At 39.8% G+C, this 17,231-nt stretch overlaps 2 protein-coding genes across 2 annotated transcripts in view; one reads left to right on the top strand and one right to left on the bottom strand.

Annotated features, from left to right (window-relative positions):
* LOC134676832 (WD repeat-containing protein 7-like) overlaps positions 1 to 17,231 on the top strand; it is a 169,161-nt gene that overhangs the window by 46,245 nt on the left and 105,685 nt on the right. The gene's annotated exons all lie outside the window — the stretch shown is intronic.
* On the bottom strand, positions 10,673 to 16,375 carry LOC134677194 (pupal cuticle protein PCP52-like). Its single transcript, XM_063535638.1, has 4 exons — positions 16,236 to 16,375; positions 13,321 to 13,551; positions 11,785 to 11,970; positions 10,673 to 11,123 (listed from the first exon to the last, which is right to left on the bottom strand). The coding sequence occupies exons 1-4, from the start codon at positions 16,245 to 16,247 to the stop codon at positions 10,707 to 10,709; spliced, it is 846 nt and encodes a 281-aa protein (XP_063391708.1). The 5' UTR covers positions 16,248 to 16,375; the 3' UTR covers positions 10,673 to 10,706.

The following is a 17,231-nucleotide window of genomic DNA, read 5'->3' as shown; positions in this document are numbered from 1 at the left end:
CAGCAAGGAAATAAGACATCAATAAGTGTGCATCACGAAATGGACCCAACTCAGCATAATGCTAACTATAAGGCCAGCGCTGGTCTTCCGTAGGGCCCATTCGGTGGTTATATGACTTATACTAAAATACCTAACTGTCCAATATTGTATAAAGTATAAATTAATGAATATATTGAGAGCGATTCGTTCCGCCCTTGCAAGTCGCAACAGCGGCGGGGTATGTCGTCAGCTGTCTATTTAGGTATTATTATCAGATCGGATAAACATAAAATACGTATAATTATGCATTGTTAAGTTATCTTATACTGACCTAGGTTAACCTACCAATAGTTTAGAACAGCGGTTCTCAATTTTTTTTTTGACGGAACCCTTTTGGTAAGCGGATTATTTGATGGAACCCTACATTGTACATAAAATTTTACCTAACCCTACATAACATTTTTCGAGGCGACTAAAGCATAGTGTTCTAAATTCTTGCGGAGCCCCTGCAGGGGTGTCGCGGAACCCTAGGGTTCCGCGGAACACACTTACATAATGGCTGGTTTAGAAGCATCTGTGGAAACCATGAAATCGATGCTTCTGTGACAGTGAAAGAGAAAGTCTTTATAATTTAATTTAGGCATATTACAATGCACTTATACATGTCAAAAACTACCACTGATTCTAACGCTACGTCTTACGTAGGCGAACAACGCGCGAACGCGGCGCGGCGCGGCGCGGCGAAATCAATCCTTTGATGCCCATAGAAGTGTCCTACGTAAGCGATCTCGTTGCGAACGCGGTGCGGCGCGATTTGCACGCGAATGTCAGGCCGCGCCGCGTTCGCGCGTTGTTCGCCTACGTAAGACGTAGCGTAACGCTATAGGACCCCGAGATGTTGCGTTCGACTATGGTTGATGTGGGGTGTTAATCCACATTTCTAGATTTTTGTTACAAATTTTGTCCATAACACAAATGGGTTTATCTCTTATCCCATTTCACACTATACCGGGTGTGGCCTGTAATATGAGCAAAAAATTAAACTGTAGGCTGTACTCCTCATACTAACTAACATTTGTTCAGCGACTTTTAAAAATAACTTGTGGTTTGATTTTTAATACACTTTTAAGTTTATTCTAAGACGCAATGTATTGCGAATTTTGTTATGTTTAAGGCGTGACAAGCAACGTCAATCACAATGATATGGCGTGGCGATGGCGTCCATTGAAGATAATATTTATTTTGTATGAAAAATAGGAAGTCTAAATACTTCATAATTTTTTTAAGTTGTTGAACAAACGTGTCACCGTTTGAGGAGTACAATCTATGTTTTCATTATTTGCTCATGTTACAGGCCACACCCGGTATATACAGTGAAAAATGCTGACTGACTGAGCGAAAGCGGAGCATCTCCGTTTCAGCTTCGGCAAACATTCTGTCGTATGACTGCCCGGCTGTTCTCCTTTGCAGGTCGTATTTCTCAACCGATTCTCGTGAAATTTTGTGAGCAGGTTCCATAATTAGATGTATGTTTTTTTGTCTATTCAGTTTTTGGATTTTTTTTAGTTTGTGAGTTCCACAGCTCACAGAGCCTTTAGTATATAATTTCGAAAACACAAAGAATTAATAATAGATATAGTTATCAAGTTTCGCCCTTGTAACAGCGGCGGGGTATGGCGTCAGCTGGTCGGCCTTCCCGCGTTCCGACTGATTCCGCCTCCGAACTAGATTTGCAAAGGCTGTTTACCCTAGGCTTAGCTTTAAGTTCGAGTGTGTGTGTGTGAGTGTGTGTGTGTGTGTGTGTGTGTGTGTGTGTGGTGTGTGTGTGTGTGTGTGTGTGTGTGTGTGTGTGGTGTGTGAGTGTGTGAGTGTGACCTAGGCAGTAAATTAAGACAAGATAGGTATAAATAAAGACATACACACTCTGTATAAATTAAGACAGATAAATTGAAGTAGTTAGGTCACATACCACCTCAACTTTGACGACCGGTCTGGCCTAGTGGGCAGTGACCCTGCCTATGAAGCCGATGGTCCCGGGTTCGAATCCTGGTAAGGTCATTTATTTGTATTATGATACATATATTTGTTCCTGAGTCATGGTTGTTTTCTATGTATTTAAGTATTTATACATATATTATATACAGGGCGTCCCACGGCGATGCCACATGGAGGGAAAGTACCTTAAATATCATAGATAGCATATTTTGCTGAAAGAAGACTTCATTTTATTTTTCAAACTTAGTAAAGTTGCATTCATACTTTTTTAATTTTTTTTGGAAAAAAATGTATGGAAAAAAAATATCGCGTCATTGAAGCCTTTCGATCGGTATGACAAAGCTACAAGGTATTTTTTTTTCTCGTGTAGCGGGTTCGATTCCCGGTTTAACCATGAAATTATTTAAAATGCAATTCAACTTGTTTTTTTAAATCGAAATAATGTCTTCTTTCAGTAAGATGTTTATTTACAATAATTAAGGTACTTTTCCTCCAATGACGCGATAATTTTTTTCCATACATTTTTTTTCAAAAAAAATTAAAAAAGTATGAATGCAACTTTACTAAGTTTTAAAAATAAAATGAAGTCTTCTTTCAGCAAAATATGCTATCTATGATATTTAAGGTACTTTCCCTCCATGTGGCATCGCCGTGGGACGCCCTGTATATCGTTGGCTGAGTACCCACAACACAAGCCTTCTTGAGCTTACCGTGGAGCTTAGTAAATTTCTGTAAAAATGTCCTATAATATTTATTTATTTATAACTACTAGACGGAGCTGATACGGCAATAGAGGTCACGACACATAATTATGCTCTCTCCCCCCGTACAAATTTAGTATGGCAGAGCAACCGCTTATTACAACCAATTATACACCCAAACCTTCCTCAAGAAAGTCAAGAATCACTCTATTGATAGGTGAAAACCGCAAGAAAATCTGTTCTGTAGTTTTCGAGTTTATCGCGAACATACATACACAGAAACAGACAGACGCGGCGGGGGACTTAGTTATACCGGGTGTGGCCTGTAATATGAGCAAAACATTTAACTGTAGGCTGTACTCCTCATACTGACCAACATTTGTTCAGCAACTTTTAAAAATAATTTGTGGTTTGATTTTTAATACACTTTAAAGTTTATTCTAAGACGCAATGTATTGCGAATTTTGTTATGTTTTTTTTAACGCGTAACAAGCAACGTCAATCACAATGATATGGTGTGGGGATGGCGTCCATTGAAGATAATATTTATTTTGTATGAAAAATAGGGAGTCTAAATACTTCATAATTTTTAAAAGTTGTTGAACAAAAGTGTCACCGTTTGAGGAGTACAATCTATGTTTTAATTATTTGCTCGTGTTACAGGCCTCACCCGGTATAGGTGATGTTATACATGAAATTCAGTACATTTCTATCCAGTCAATTACCTATAAGCTAAGTACTTAACTATACCTATGCTGGTAACTAGATCTAGATAATTGAGAAACATAATCTACTTATGGAATCTAGATTTCAATGCCGTTTGATATTAGAGCCCTGATTTATTTACGTACGTACGTATATTATATAATATTCATCAGAACTGAGCATTTTATTATCATTAGTAATCAGCACCCTAATCAGGCGTGGCTCACTCCGCGATTTCGTCGCGTCGATAAAAGTACATGCGGCTCACACCAATTTTGGTGTCTAGCCATAGTAGTTGCCGCGCACCAGTACGGAACGAACACCTGCTCGCGCTTGCGCCACCTTGCGGTCATATCTATCGTATAATAGACGCGTTTTGTTAGAGAGTGAATCTTCTGTACCTAGTACTATAATTTATTATGTGCCCTAACCTAGATACGTCCCACTGCTGGGCACAGCCCTTACCTTACAGACCAATTCGAGTTTTAGTTAAATCTATTCCGATATGACACTAATCTGTCATTCAACGCACTCAGTGCCAGTGTTATTTATACGTCATAATTATAAAAAAAATGACGTCAAAAATAACACCTGCACTGAGAGTGCTGTCATAATCTCTGCAGACTTGTCTTGGTCTAATTCTACCTATAACTTGAATGAAAAAAAATGTGTCATGAAGAAAGATGACGCCAAAAAAGGATGTCTTCGTTATGCCTTTGACACACATGTCGCGTTACCATCTATTTAATTTGTTTTTTAACTGGTTCATGTTACAACGCGTGAACCACAGTGGTTATTCACAAAGTTTACTGTACGCCAGTACAGGTATAGCATCTGATACGATTTTTTGAAGTGAAAACTTCTTTAACGGCGCTGAGCACTTTTTGAGGTGAGATGATAAACTCTATTCAGCGTAACGCGTAACGTAACGCTGACGTCATGTGTCACGGACAATGTTAACTATTCACCAAAGAACTTTAGTCATAACGTATCATAATCAGGTCAGTTATTTAAAACTGGACTTTTATATTAAGCAATTAAGCTCAATGTTCTAATTTTGTACGGGCTGAAATACGAGGATCTGAGTTTTCACTTCTGTCGGCACTCCCGGAGTGCAACCCGTTGTTTTTTTATCTGTTTCTCTATCGCTCTTGCGTATTCGAGCAATACTGCCGAATCAAAAATTAAAAAGTAAAATAATCTAGGGATCGTGATATACTGGGTAAAGAATCAAGTTTATTGTGAAATGTTTTGTAAATAAAGTAACTATATTGTGACAATATTCACCTCACGGCTGCCTCACTGTGCGGTAACCGTACATTATAAGAATTGGTCTGTAAGGTTAGTGTGTGGCATGAGGTTTTGTGCCTAAACCTTTTGATGTAAGGTGTTGGTTGTTGTACACAGTGTGGAAAAATAAGTCGGGCCCTGTACGGATATGATGGTCGTATTTGTCTACGTGACAGCGTGATAAAACGGTGTCCGTCTCTTTCTATCCCGCAGAGTTAAAAAGTGACAGTTGTTTTATCACGTGGATAAATGTGGATAAAGCGATCCATAATAGGCTTGCTGGAGGGAAAAACAGACAAAACATCCTCCAGACTGAGCATAGTCGCGCTACCCCCTCTGCCACGCATACGGTAATTTTACTTCATGTTCGAGTCGAAAGTGTCTTTGTGTGACGTCCGTGTCTTTGAACCGACCATCACGGCACGGGATTTCGCTCACCTCGTCCCGCGCACCCCCGCATATTTGGCATAATCGGTTGCATGAAATAATTGCTCTAAACTCGGTCTAGAGGATTCCTAGTCTATGGAGGGAAACTACCAATCCTTAAGTTGGCTCATTTTACTCAAAGGAGACTTTCCTTTATTTTAAAAAGTAAACAAAACTGCAATTACTTTTTATATGCAATGACGAAGTAGCTAAAGTCAAATTTCTATGAAATTATGACGCTTATAAATTGTAATGACACTTCTTCACTTTGTTTTATTCAAGTTCGTGTAAAGTTAGGTGGTTTATATTAAATTATTATATTAAACAGAACAAGACAGAACACGTGTAAGAAAGAGAGAGAGAAAGAAAGAGATCACAAATATTTCTTATTGTTCACAAATATGTATTTCTTTTGGAATATGTCCGCTTAGTTTAAAACCTTGTTTGGTTCCGACTAAATACTTTTTTCACTGAGCTGTCATGATCTGGGTCAACTACTCTAACATTTTCATTCACCATTAACTCCATAATAGACCTATAACTATATGTATCTAGTTAATTAGTAATTACTTCCAAAGGGCGACCGAAGGCAACGCCTTTTACTAAATACTTGAATAATAAAATCATAATGAATACTGCAAATTAAGGAAATATATTAATGAGTTTCCTTTTGAGTGTATATCTCATATTCTCGGCATATGGTTTGTTCTAGAACCTTCATCATCATCATCATCATATCAGCCCTTTATCGCCCACTGCTGAGCATAGGCCTCTCTTCTAGTACGCCACTTGTCCACTTCTAGAACCTTGTGAAATGATAACTTGTTCTAGTTAGTTTGACTGTGAGAGACTGTTGAAAATTTTGATAGGTTGTTTGGTATCCGTTTAGGGATGCCATATGGAAGAATTAAATGTCCTGATAAAAATCCCGACATCACCCTAAAAATCCGGACATTTCTTGTAACAGAGATTTGGCGTAGCTTGAACGACGCCCCGGCGGCGCACTGCTCTCTGCGGTGTACTGTATCGTTGAGAGAAATATTATTGTTTTCGTTGATTACTTACTAATACTTTTTCACCACACCAGCTCGGAAAGTAAGCCTTTCCGAGCTGGACTTTGCACTTCAAAAACTGATAGCAAAGTTGCACTTTATTCACATGTGAGGCAAAGTAATCAAATGCAAATTTTGAGTTGTTTTCTTATGTTTGCTGGTAGAATTGACTTTTAAATGATGATTTTGGATGATAAATATTTAATAACATTCATTTGGATTTGATTTGGTTTGATTTCATTTGATATTTTACATTTAATATTTGCTTCGGGTTGGTGTGGTGAAAAATTTTGTGTTTTGAAGCATACTGGTTACTGAACCATAGTCCATATTGCTCTGAAAAGTAACGAGAACGATAATGAAGCGGTCGTATCTTGGCCTACAGTCCAGCCCAGCTATTCTAGCAGTCTAGGCCGCTATTATTGTTACTGGTATATAAGTGCCCGGTTCGGTGTCCTACAGTTATATTTAGATCGAGTTTGTAGGTTGCGCTTTACGTATTTAATTTACGAAACATTGACTATTGCGAAAATGTGTTGTGACATTTTGGCCAATTTTTTTTAAATATAGCACTATTTGAGATGTTTTAACTCTTCAATTCGCATTGTACATCATAGTTGACATAAATTTTGGCTGCTCGTGATATATCTGGCAGGGATTGTTCATTTTTAACCGAATTCAAAATTTCGAAGGAGGATATTTTCAACTCCTTGAGATTTTTTTGAGATCGCTTCTTTTTTTATGTCTTTGACTGAAATTGTCAACAGATGTCAGTGTTCGTTCGAATTGGCGAGATAATCAAGTCCGTTCAACTCCGTTCTTTTTTGTTTTCTTTACTAAAACTACAAGCCATGGAATGATTTCCTTAAAAAATGTACAGGTCACAGGTCATTAACCTTTACAACAGTCAGGGTATAAAAAAAAGAAAACTGATTATGAAACATGAACTAAGTACTGAAGTGTATATTATCTAGTAATTTCTAGATTTGCGTAAAGCAATTTCAATGCGAAAGTTGGAAAAGCCGTTCCGCTTGAACCCTGCTAGTAATGTCAAAGTACACTCAGGAATATCAAAAACGGGTTAATATATTACCTATATTAAAGTATCTAACATTTTCTAGTACTAAATTAATCAGACTAACAGAAGATTATAATTATAGCTGCTGGGAGTGCTGGGCATAGGGCCTCCTCTGCATGGCATGGGCTATTAGTCCCCACGCTAGCCCAATGCGGATTGGGGACTTCACATACACCTTTGAATTTCTTCGCAGATGTATGCAGGTTTCCTCACGATGTTTTCCTTCAGCGAAATGCTAGTGGTAAATATCAAATGATATTTCGTACATAAGTTCAGAAATAATCATTGGTACGAGCCAGGATTTGAACCCGCGAACTCCGGATTGTCAGTCGGGCGTTATATGTGACGTTATCTATGAAAAGGGACCTTATTGTCGATGGTGCTTACGCCATTATTAACGTTGCTCCGATATAAATACAAAGCCGCGAGACGCTGTGCGGCGTAAGCGCCATCGACAATAAGGTCCCTTTTCATAGATAATGCCCCATATATCCACTCGGCCACCAGTCACCACCGCTAACAAAAGATATACTATCTTAACCGATCTGCAGTTAAACGTAGAGTTATGAGTTAATGAGGTAGCTCGTTACGCTTGTTGAGTTTAATAGCGCAAATAATGTGTTTATTATCTAGCAATTATTTAAGAAATCTATCAATTACTTTTATAACTTTGATCAATAAGTAAATAAACATTATAGGGCCACGTTACAAAGTTAGATTATAGAACAAAATGTGAAAACTAGTTTTCACCAAGGCACTTTACTTTTTAGCGTAGACTAGGAATCCTCTAGACCGAGTTTAGAGCATTTTTTTTTTATGAAAGGGCTTATTCATGGCCACAGACTAGCCGAGGCGTAGACGTGGCCTACGATGGAGCGAGCTCGCCCAGAAGGTGCCTGTTCACTCTTGATTTGAAGGTTGCCAATTATTTCATGCAACCGATGATGCCAAAAATGCGGGAGTGCGCGGGACAAGGTGAGCGAAGTCCCGTGCCGTGATTGGTCCGTTCAAAGACACGGACGTCACACAAGGACACTTTCGACTCGAACATGGAGTAAAATTACAGTATGCGTGGCAGGAGGTAGCGCGACTATGCCACAGAATAAATAATAGTACTAGGTACAGAAGACTCACTCTCTAACAAAATGCGTCTGTTACGATCAAGACAGATATGGCCGCTAGGTGGCGACAGCGCCACGCGCGGCTTATGGCAAATCCCAAAATTGGGGTCGAACGGATGTACTTATAGCTATACCTGTAGCAAAGCGACGAAATCGCGGAGTGAGATACGCCTGACTATGCTCAGTCTGGAGGATGTTTTGTCTGTGCTTTTTAGTGTTGACTGAAAAAAATCTAGTTAAAACTAGTTATCACCGACACCTTACGCATAACCCGTTTTCACTGAGGCGATGCGGAATATTAATTTTATCTTATGAAAACGGGTTTTTACGGTAACACATGTTATTATACAGGGTGATTTCGGGGTCGTGTGGCAAGAGAACAAGACATCATACAGAATTCAAAGATGACCACAACGATGTTGTTAATTATTGTTTATCACCAATAGTGATGATTATTTTTCAAACGACAAGTAGAAGAAAACATTTTTGCATACAATTTGGTCACCCTACTCAATGTGACGTCTTGTCGTTTTCCAAACAGCGTATGTCAAAAGTCATAGGGTGACCATGATTACTTAATACAAAATAAAGTTTACTTGAAAAATAAGAAAAATAAAACTAGATCTATTTTAATCAAATACTACCATATGATAATATGGATCACTTACAGAGTCAGAAAAAGTGAATTTGGATCACGACCCAGAAATCACCCTGTATAGGGCGCATATATGTTGTTATATACCTATAAGGGCGCACCAGAGCGTGGATCAGCTAATAAAACGAGTTAAAAATTGCCTACTCCAGAGCACACAGTCGCTGTGGCTGAAATCGGTCAGGAGAGCATCATCATCATCATCATGTTATTATATACGGAACCCTAAGAAACCTGCCAAGGCCAAGAAGTCAATAATGACGACCAGACTGCAACATTATGCAGCAATGCGCATTTGCATACGTAGCATATTCGAATTGCTTAGCGGAATGTTGCAATTACTCTATTATACAGGGTTCTGATTGGCTGAGCAATGTATAATATCATTATTTTGCATTGCTCAGCAAAAAAATGGTGCCTGTGGAAACAAAAAAATGGAGTCACAAAAACGTACTACCGAATTGGCCATAAGATAAATTACTTAAATTAGGTATGTATCTATTATTAATTTAAATATGATGCCGATGGCAGGGTCGAGGGCAGACCTTTGCCCAGACCTTTGCACCAAAGTAGGCCAATATATAAAATAAATATACATTGCTCAGCCAATCAAAACCCGTAACATGAGTGGTATATTTATATAACTAAAAATTGATCACAAAATCTTGTCGCGAATTCGGTAGTATAACGTTTTTGAGACTCGGGTGACAGACTCCATTTTAAGGAATTAAGGAGATTCTAAATGAAAGAGTACTGTATAACAGATGTAGTGCATAATTGTTTTCCATCGTATTTTCTCGGAAACGTTCGTATTTGTCATGTTACTTCAGTCAACCTCAGTACTTTTTGTTCCAAGACGGACTGAAATAGCAAGACACGTTTCCGTGAAAATACGATGGAAGACAATTGTGCACTACGTCTGTAATATTTTATTATACTATAAAATTCTACATCGATTATACATTTATTATGATGTTAACTTAATCAATTTATTATTTCGTTGATGTGTTTGACGAACAGTTTTTTAACATGACTGTTCGAGAACAAAAGACATCAACGCATATATGAACTATAATGTAAGAAAAGTTGTAATTGTGTTGTGTTTGCTTTTGGTGCGTTTAATTTTCTTACCGTAAAATGTGCTACTTTGCTTCTAAATTTAATTAAAATTTTCATAATTGTATATTGTGGTAAGTATAAGCTAAAATGGGACTGGGCTGGTCACGTCTGCCGAATGCCGAATGAGTCGTGGGGCAAAATCACTTCAGAGTGGGAGCCCGAAAACTCAAATCGGGGACCTGGCAGACCCTGCCGGCGATGGCGGGATGAACTAGACTCCTTCTCAAAGGAGTGGCCAGACATAGCACTTGACAGAGATTTGTGGAGAAATTGGGGGGAGGCCTTTGCCCAGCAGTGGGACACGACAGGCTCCAAATAATTATATTGTGGTATATTTATCATCACCATCACTAGTCACTATCATATTGTAAGATTGTAACACTATTATATTATTAAATGACTTTATGACTTTGCGATATAGTTTTCATATATAAAATCTATTGAAGCACATTTCACTAAATGAGCCTTTTAAAGCTGCACTTTAAATGCTGACTGATGATTTTATAGGTTTCTATATAGCAGGTTTTTTATTGGGACAATAATGAAAGAACACATAAAAATCACCGTTTATTCCGCGTACTTACTAAACTACCACTGTTTGATGATTGGCGTGATCACAGGCTGCAGCGGCAGCGGAGCCCCTATCAGCCCCGGCTGAACCAAAGTCAGAGGCGGCCAGGGGGCTCCAACCAGCCCTATACCCTGAGTCAACGCCAGTCCTTCCAATTTCGGTGTCTCTATCTTATTCTCAGCAGTCTTAGTTATCTTATCTTCTTTCACCAGCGGTATTATTCCAGGGGCGTAAACCAGGTTAGCATAAGGTAAAGAAGCTACCACTGGGATCACGCTTTTCGCTAAAGCCCCAGCGTTGCTCGCGACCGCTCCGTCGATTTTAGCTTCAATGGTTTTCACTGCGTCCACCGCTTGCCATTTCTTGTCTTCGACGTTCCAGAATAGTTCCTCGCTCTTTTCTTTGGCTATGGAAGTTACTTCTTCCACCTTTTCCTGTAATAAAGATTTTGTTATGTAACAATGTTTCTAAGCATGGGGGCGTTCGTTAATTAGGTACGTGAGGGGGAGAGGGTTAAGCCGAACCTCAGTGCCGTGTGGTGCCGGCATCAGAAAAGAATAGCACCACCCCATCTCGTCCCGTGGGTGTCGTATAAGGCGACTAAGGGAAAACTGGCGACAGATATGCATATGAGCAAGGCTCGCCCGTATCCTTGGCAGGGTCCTTGCTCACAAGAGCTGTGCGCGCGCCACATCGAAAAAAAAGCCTAACCTCACTAAATCTCACGTGGGGATGGGGAGGGGCGGCTTTGGCAATAATCGCGTAATTTTTTTCGGCCTTACTTATTATTAAGTACTATAGCATCCTTAGCAATCTGAACCCTAGACTTTGACATACCTATATAGTCCCTGATTCCGCTGATCCGCTTGACTGCTCACCTTGACTTTAGCGCCTGGTCTTCCACCTAGATCATGGCTTCTATAGCAGCCTGAACTAGGGGTCAACATAGAATAGTCATTTACCTTCTGCGCTTCCAACGCTAGTTTAGCTTGCACTCTTACTACTTTAGCAGCCAACCTCGCCCGATCTGCTATAGTCATCTGGTCTTCCAACTAGATCTTTGCTTCAAGGTTTCAACATAGAATAGTCATTTACCTTCTGCCCTTCCAACGCCAGTATAGCTTGGTCTCTAGCTACGTCAGCAGCCAACCTCGCCTGGTCTGCTATAGCCCTGGCCTGATCCTCAGCTTGGACCTTAGCGTCGATGGCAGCGGCTTGGAGGTCTCCTGGGGTTGGAGCGCCGATGGCAAGAACGGGGGCTGGGGCCGCGTACGCTAAAGGCTGTTAGAAATACTAGTTTTAGGTCTAGGTTTATAGATGTCTCCGTTTTTGGCAAAAAAATATGTCTCAAATTGGAATGCCTAGTACGTTGTTCTGGTCTTGCTTGTGTAGTTTAATTACTTTGTCATATAAAAATGCTTTACAACACCGTTAGGCGCTAACGGTTAATAAGTGGGATTAAAAATTAATGAATATATGATTCAATAAAAAGTCGTTTTTATGGTTAGGTATATACTTGTTTATAGTCACTACGCGCGAGGTATTTCAGAGAGCCTACAGTTCTCCATTTTCAAATATTAAGCACCACTTGCACCATCCCATTAACCCGGAGTTAACCGGTTAAATTGTTAACTCAAATGTCAAATGTACTGGTAACAATGGTAACTCCTGGTTTATCCGGCTAACCCCGAGTTAGTGGAATGCTGCAAGTGGCGCTAAGACCGGTGAGCATTGACTTTTCTTGCCTCCATCAATTGGTCGCAGAACACCACAAATGTGAAGTCTACACTCACCTTTTGACCTTCTAAAGCTAGTTCAGCCTGGTCTCTAGCCAAATCGGCGGCTGACCTAGCCTGATCAGCTATAGCTCTGGCCTGGTCTTCAGCCTGGACCTTGGCGTCGACAGCGGCCGCCTGCAAGACCCTATGGAGTTACGGCTCGGCCACGACTTCGCGCGACTGGCGACGGGGTCGGCAGCAACTATAGATGGGAACGAAAGGTTCGATCGCTGTGTCTCGCTCCAACCTATGGTTGCCGCCGCCGCTGTCGCCAGTCGCGCAATGTCGTGCTCGTGGCAGAGCCGTTAGTGTGAGAATAGCGGACTGTCGCTGTGCTCTTTAAGATAAACCCTAAATGCGAACTAAAAATTCATCTTTTGACATTTCAAAGCGAGTTTAGCCACGTCAGTCGCTACCCTAGCTCATCGCTGATCAGCTGGCCTGGTCTTCTGCTTGGACCTTGGCATCTATAGCGGCAGCCTGCATGTTCCCAGGTATGAAGGAATGGCAGACGATTAGAGGTCGAGGCTAATACAAAACCAGCATCTACACTCCTTTGACCCTCCAAAGCCAGTTCAGCCTGATCCCTAGCTACTTCAGCAGCCAACCTCGCCTGGACTGCTATAGTCATCTAGTCTTCCACCTAGATTTTGGCTTCTATAGCAGCGTGAACTAGGGTTTAACATAGAATAGTCAATTACCTTCTGCCCTTTCAACGCCAGTTTATCTTGGTCTCTGGCTACGTCAGCAGCCAACCTCGCCTGGTCTGCTATAGTCATCTAGTCTTCCACCTAGATCTTAGCTTCTATAGCAGCCTGAACCCCCTAGGGTTCAACATAAAATAGTCATTTACCTTCTGTCCTTCCAAAGCCAGTTCAGCCTGATCCCTAGCTACTTCAGCAGCTAGCTTCGCCTGTTCCGCTAACGCCCGAGCCTGGTCTTCCGCCTGGACCTTGGCGTCGATGGCGGCGGCCTGGAGGTCTCCGGGGGATAGAGTAGGAATGGCGGCGGGGATGATGGGGGCTATGGCGACCACAGGGGCCGAGGGCGCTGCGGCCGCGCAGGCGAAGATCGCGGACAGGATCTGTCAAAATAAATGACAATAAAATTGAAGATGATAATATTTATAATCTAAAAGGTGTGCATAAATAAACGCTTTTTTAAGTTTATATTCCGGTCCATTGAGGAATCCCTAATATGTTGTAGATGCAGATTTTTTGATATCCGCGGACGTGCATGCGAATATTTAAAGGCTCACATCCGCGGATGCGGATGTCAATAAAATAAGTGGTTTTATTGGTATTTAACAAACACATGCCTCGCTACGCAACCTCGCATATCTCTGATAGAAAGGCAGCCTTAAACTTAAACATAATCTTATAATAAATGTCTAAAGAAAACGTTCATAATTTCGCAGAAGTTATAATTTTCCTGGCTGTAACATGATAATTATTAGAAAGTATTAGTAAGGTTCCGGTAATAGGTATTTACTGTAGCCATCACTCTTATGTGAACACAAGTTTAAGGTAAAAACCTAAATTAGTGGTAAACCCATTTTGTAGAATAATATCTTCGTCAATTTTGTGGTGAATCAATTCTATAACGTTTAATGGTTCTGGAAACCCCCACCTTAAATGCATTAGTAAGTACACTCGCAATCAGATATATAAGAGCGGCCAAGGTGCTCACAAATATGTGAACACGCCTTTATTGTCAGGGCGTAGAGTGCGTGTTCAGATATTTTTGAGCCCTTCGGCCGTTCCGATATATCTGATGGAGATTGTACAAGGAAATACGGTTACTTAACACTGAAGTAACATTAGGCTAATACTTGACAAGATTTGCGAAAAATCATAAGTAGGTAGTAATTAACTATTAATTATCGTGTGAGACAAGAGTCATTAACTTTTAAACCACTTAACAGCCGAGTCGATATAAAATTGATTAATCGATTTATGTTAATCGGTTCGTTTTTAGGGTTCCGTACCCAAAGGGTAAAAACAGGATCTTTTTACTAAGAGTCCACTGTCCGTCTGTCTGTTTGTCTGTATGTCTGTCACCAGGCTGTATCTCATGAACCGTGATAACTAGACAGTTAAAATTTTCACAGATGTATTTATGTTGCCGCTATAACAACAAATACTAAAAACAGAATAAAATAAGTGGGCCCATACAACTAACGTGTTTTTTTTTGCCGTTTTTTGCGTAATGGTACGGAACCCTTCGTGCGCGAGTCCGGCTTGCACTTGGCCGGTTTTAAATTTAGTCGTCACGCGAGCACTTTGCAACTGTCTAGTTTAATTTATAAGTAAGTTGATGTGTGTATTTCATTGGTATGTAAGTAGATTCCGCTTAAGCTTTGCACCGTCTTTAAGACGAAACAGGAGCTGAGTTTTAAATATTTTAGGTAAATATACCCGTCTCGCTAACGGAAGCGGCTCCTAAAACTAGTGCGATAAGGACAAGGCGAAAAATCCTGCGTAAAAATCTCAAAAATCGAGGTTTCGTACTCGACTGTTTCCTCCTCCAAAACTTAACCAATCGTAACCAAATTTGGAAATCTAAATGATTATGAAATTATCTGTGTTGGACCGTTTTGCTTTTTTGGCTAATTGATAGTTATCAGTTTTGAATACTACGCCTCTCATTGCGGCATAGTCAATTAGGCCATTTTGGCCATTTTTGAAGGGCTCTAGCGCCTTAAAAAACAAAAATATCAAAAAAAGCAAAACGGTCCGACACAGATATTGACAATATGAATCTGTGTTGAAAAAATCGTTGCTCTAGCATCAAAACCCACGGAGGAAACAGTCGAGTACTTTTGTATGGAGAAATGACCACTCCTGTTTTACTCTTAAGCTTTGCACCGACTTTAATAGAACAAATTCAAAGTGAGGGAGTGTCATATTAAACGTCATATTTTCATAGACATTAATGATGACATGTCCACACTTTGTCATTGCAAATACCATGTAGACTTAGCTTGGTAAGACTTAAAACTTATATAACTTTTTTATAGCACACTTAGAACTTTATTCACAAAGAAATAAATTTTATATTAATGCGCATTTGTGACAGGTGCTGGAAATACTGTATATTTCTGTTATTTTCTGTTAAAAAAAAATTATAATAAAAATATCCTTTGTTTCTGCAAGGCATAATTCATATTCGTAGGGGAAAATACTAAAAATAAATATTGAGCGTAATGCTATGCTTGAAGTGTAACATATAACATTAAAAATAAAAGTGTAGGTACCTAGTTATAATTACGCAAACTGTCCAAGTCACATTTAAAGTTTACTAAGAAATTTGTGACGTCCCACGGGTAAAGGTACCTTATGGCGGTTGACGCTTACGCTATTATTAACCCCGCTCCAATATTATTGCGGCGCTATGCGACGTAAGCGCCAGCCGCCATAAGGTACCTTTTGCCGTGGAACGTCACATTTTATTTTCATGGTAAAGTTTAATAAACATAGACACCAAAGATGAATTTAATAGCTTTAGAGATTTTGGCATTATGCTTTCATACTCGTACATGTATATTATTTCCTAATACATATATAAAAACAAAACAAAATATTAATTCATAATTTAACACTAAGATAACGGTCTAATAGACAAACAGAAGCAAATTAAGTCATATCTATGTTAACAGATATACTGAACCCATACTTAATCAAAGATAGAGCTATCCGAAAAACACATCCTTTGTTCCCCGCACTACACTTAAAAAAAAAACACTTATAGACAAAGAAAATTACTGACCAGAACTCTCATCTTGCGTCTCGAAGGCTACTGATGCCTCCCAACACACCCGTTTAGCTTATATACCAGACCAATATAGAACAAACTGGCTGGAAACTGGATGATCTTTGCCTTAAAAAAAAAGAAATTAAAAAAGTTGCACCGCGGGAATGCAGGAAATGCGCGCGCATTTTGACAGATGATGGGCGAGGCGCCATGTTGGATTGGATGCGTGTTTTTTGGGTGTTGCGTCAGAAAATTAAATGCATTCGTGCATGCGTGTGGTTTAGATTAGATGCATTGTGTAATTGAGTTAACTTATGACTTATGAGTGCCAAAGATTACTTTCTTACGAAATTGAGATAATTTCTTCGTTTCTCTTGCACATTAAGGGTCGGTTGCACCAAACTGTTCGTAGCGTTAAAAAGTTCGCTAATTAGGGTTCCGTACCCAAAGGGTAAAACGGGACCCTATTACTAAGACTTCGCTGTCCGTCCGTCCGTCCGTCCGTCCGTCTGTCACCAGGCTGTATCTCACGAACCGTGATAGCTATACAGTTGAAATTTTCACAGATGATGTATTTCTGTTGCCGCTATAACAACAAATACTAAAAACAGAATAAAATAAAGATTTAAATGGGGCTTCCATACAACAAACGTGATTTTTGACCAAAGTTAAGCAACGTCGGGAGTGGTCAGTACTTGGATGAGTGACCGTTTTTTTTCGTTTTTTTTTGTTTTTTTTTTGCATTATGGTACGGAACCCTTCGTGCGCGAGTCCGACTCGCACTTGCCCGGTTTTTTATGTATGGAAAGTTTTAAAGTAAAGCGCCGGGGCGCGCCAGCTGACGTTGATCAGTCTGTCAAATGTGGTTGGTGCAACTGACCCTAATAATAGCGATAACTGCTTTTCCATGAAATTGTCTACCGTTCATCCCGTACAAACGCGAATTTTCTGAAGATTTGCAGGTATAAGAATTTCACTTTCTATGACAAATGGTCAAAATAATGCACAGAG

This window comes from Cydia fagiglandana, chromosome 25, assembly GCF_963556715.1.
Source record: "Cydia fagiglandana chromosome 25, ilCydFagi1.1, whole genome shotgun sequence".
Taxonomy (NCBI): domain Eukaryota; kingdom Metazoa; phylum Arthropoda; class Insecta; order Lepidoptera; family Tortricidae; genus Cydia; species Cydia fagiglandana.
The sequence above is the reverse complement of the archived record's forward strand: the minus strand, read 5'-3'. Positions and strand labels throughout refer to the sequence as shown.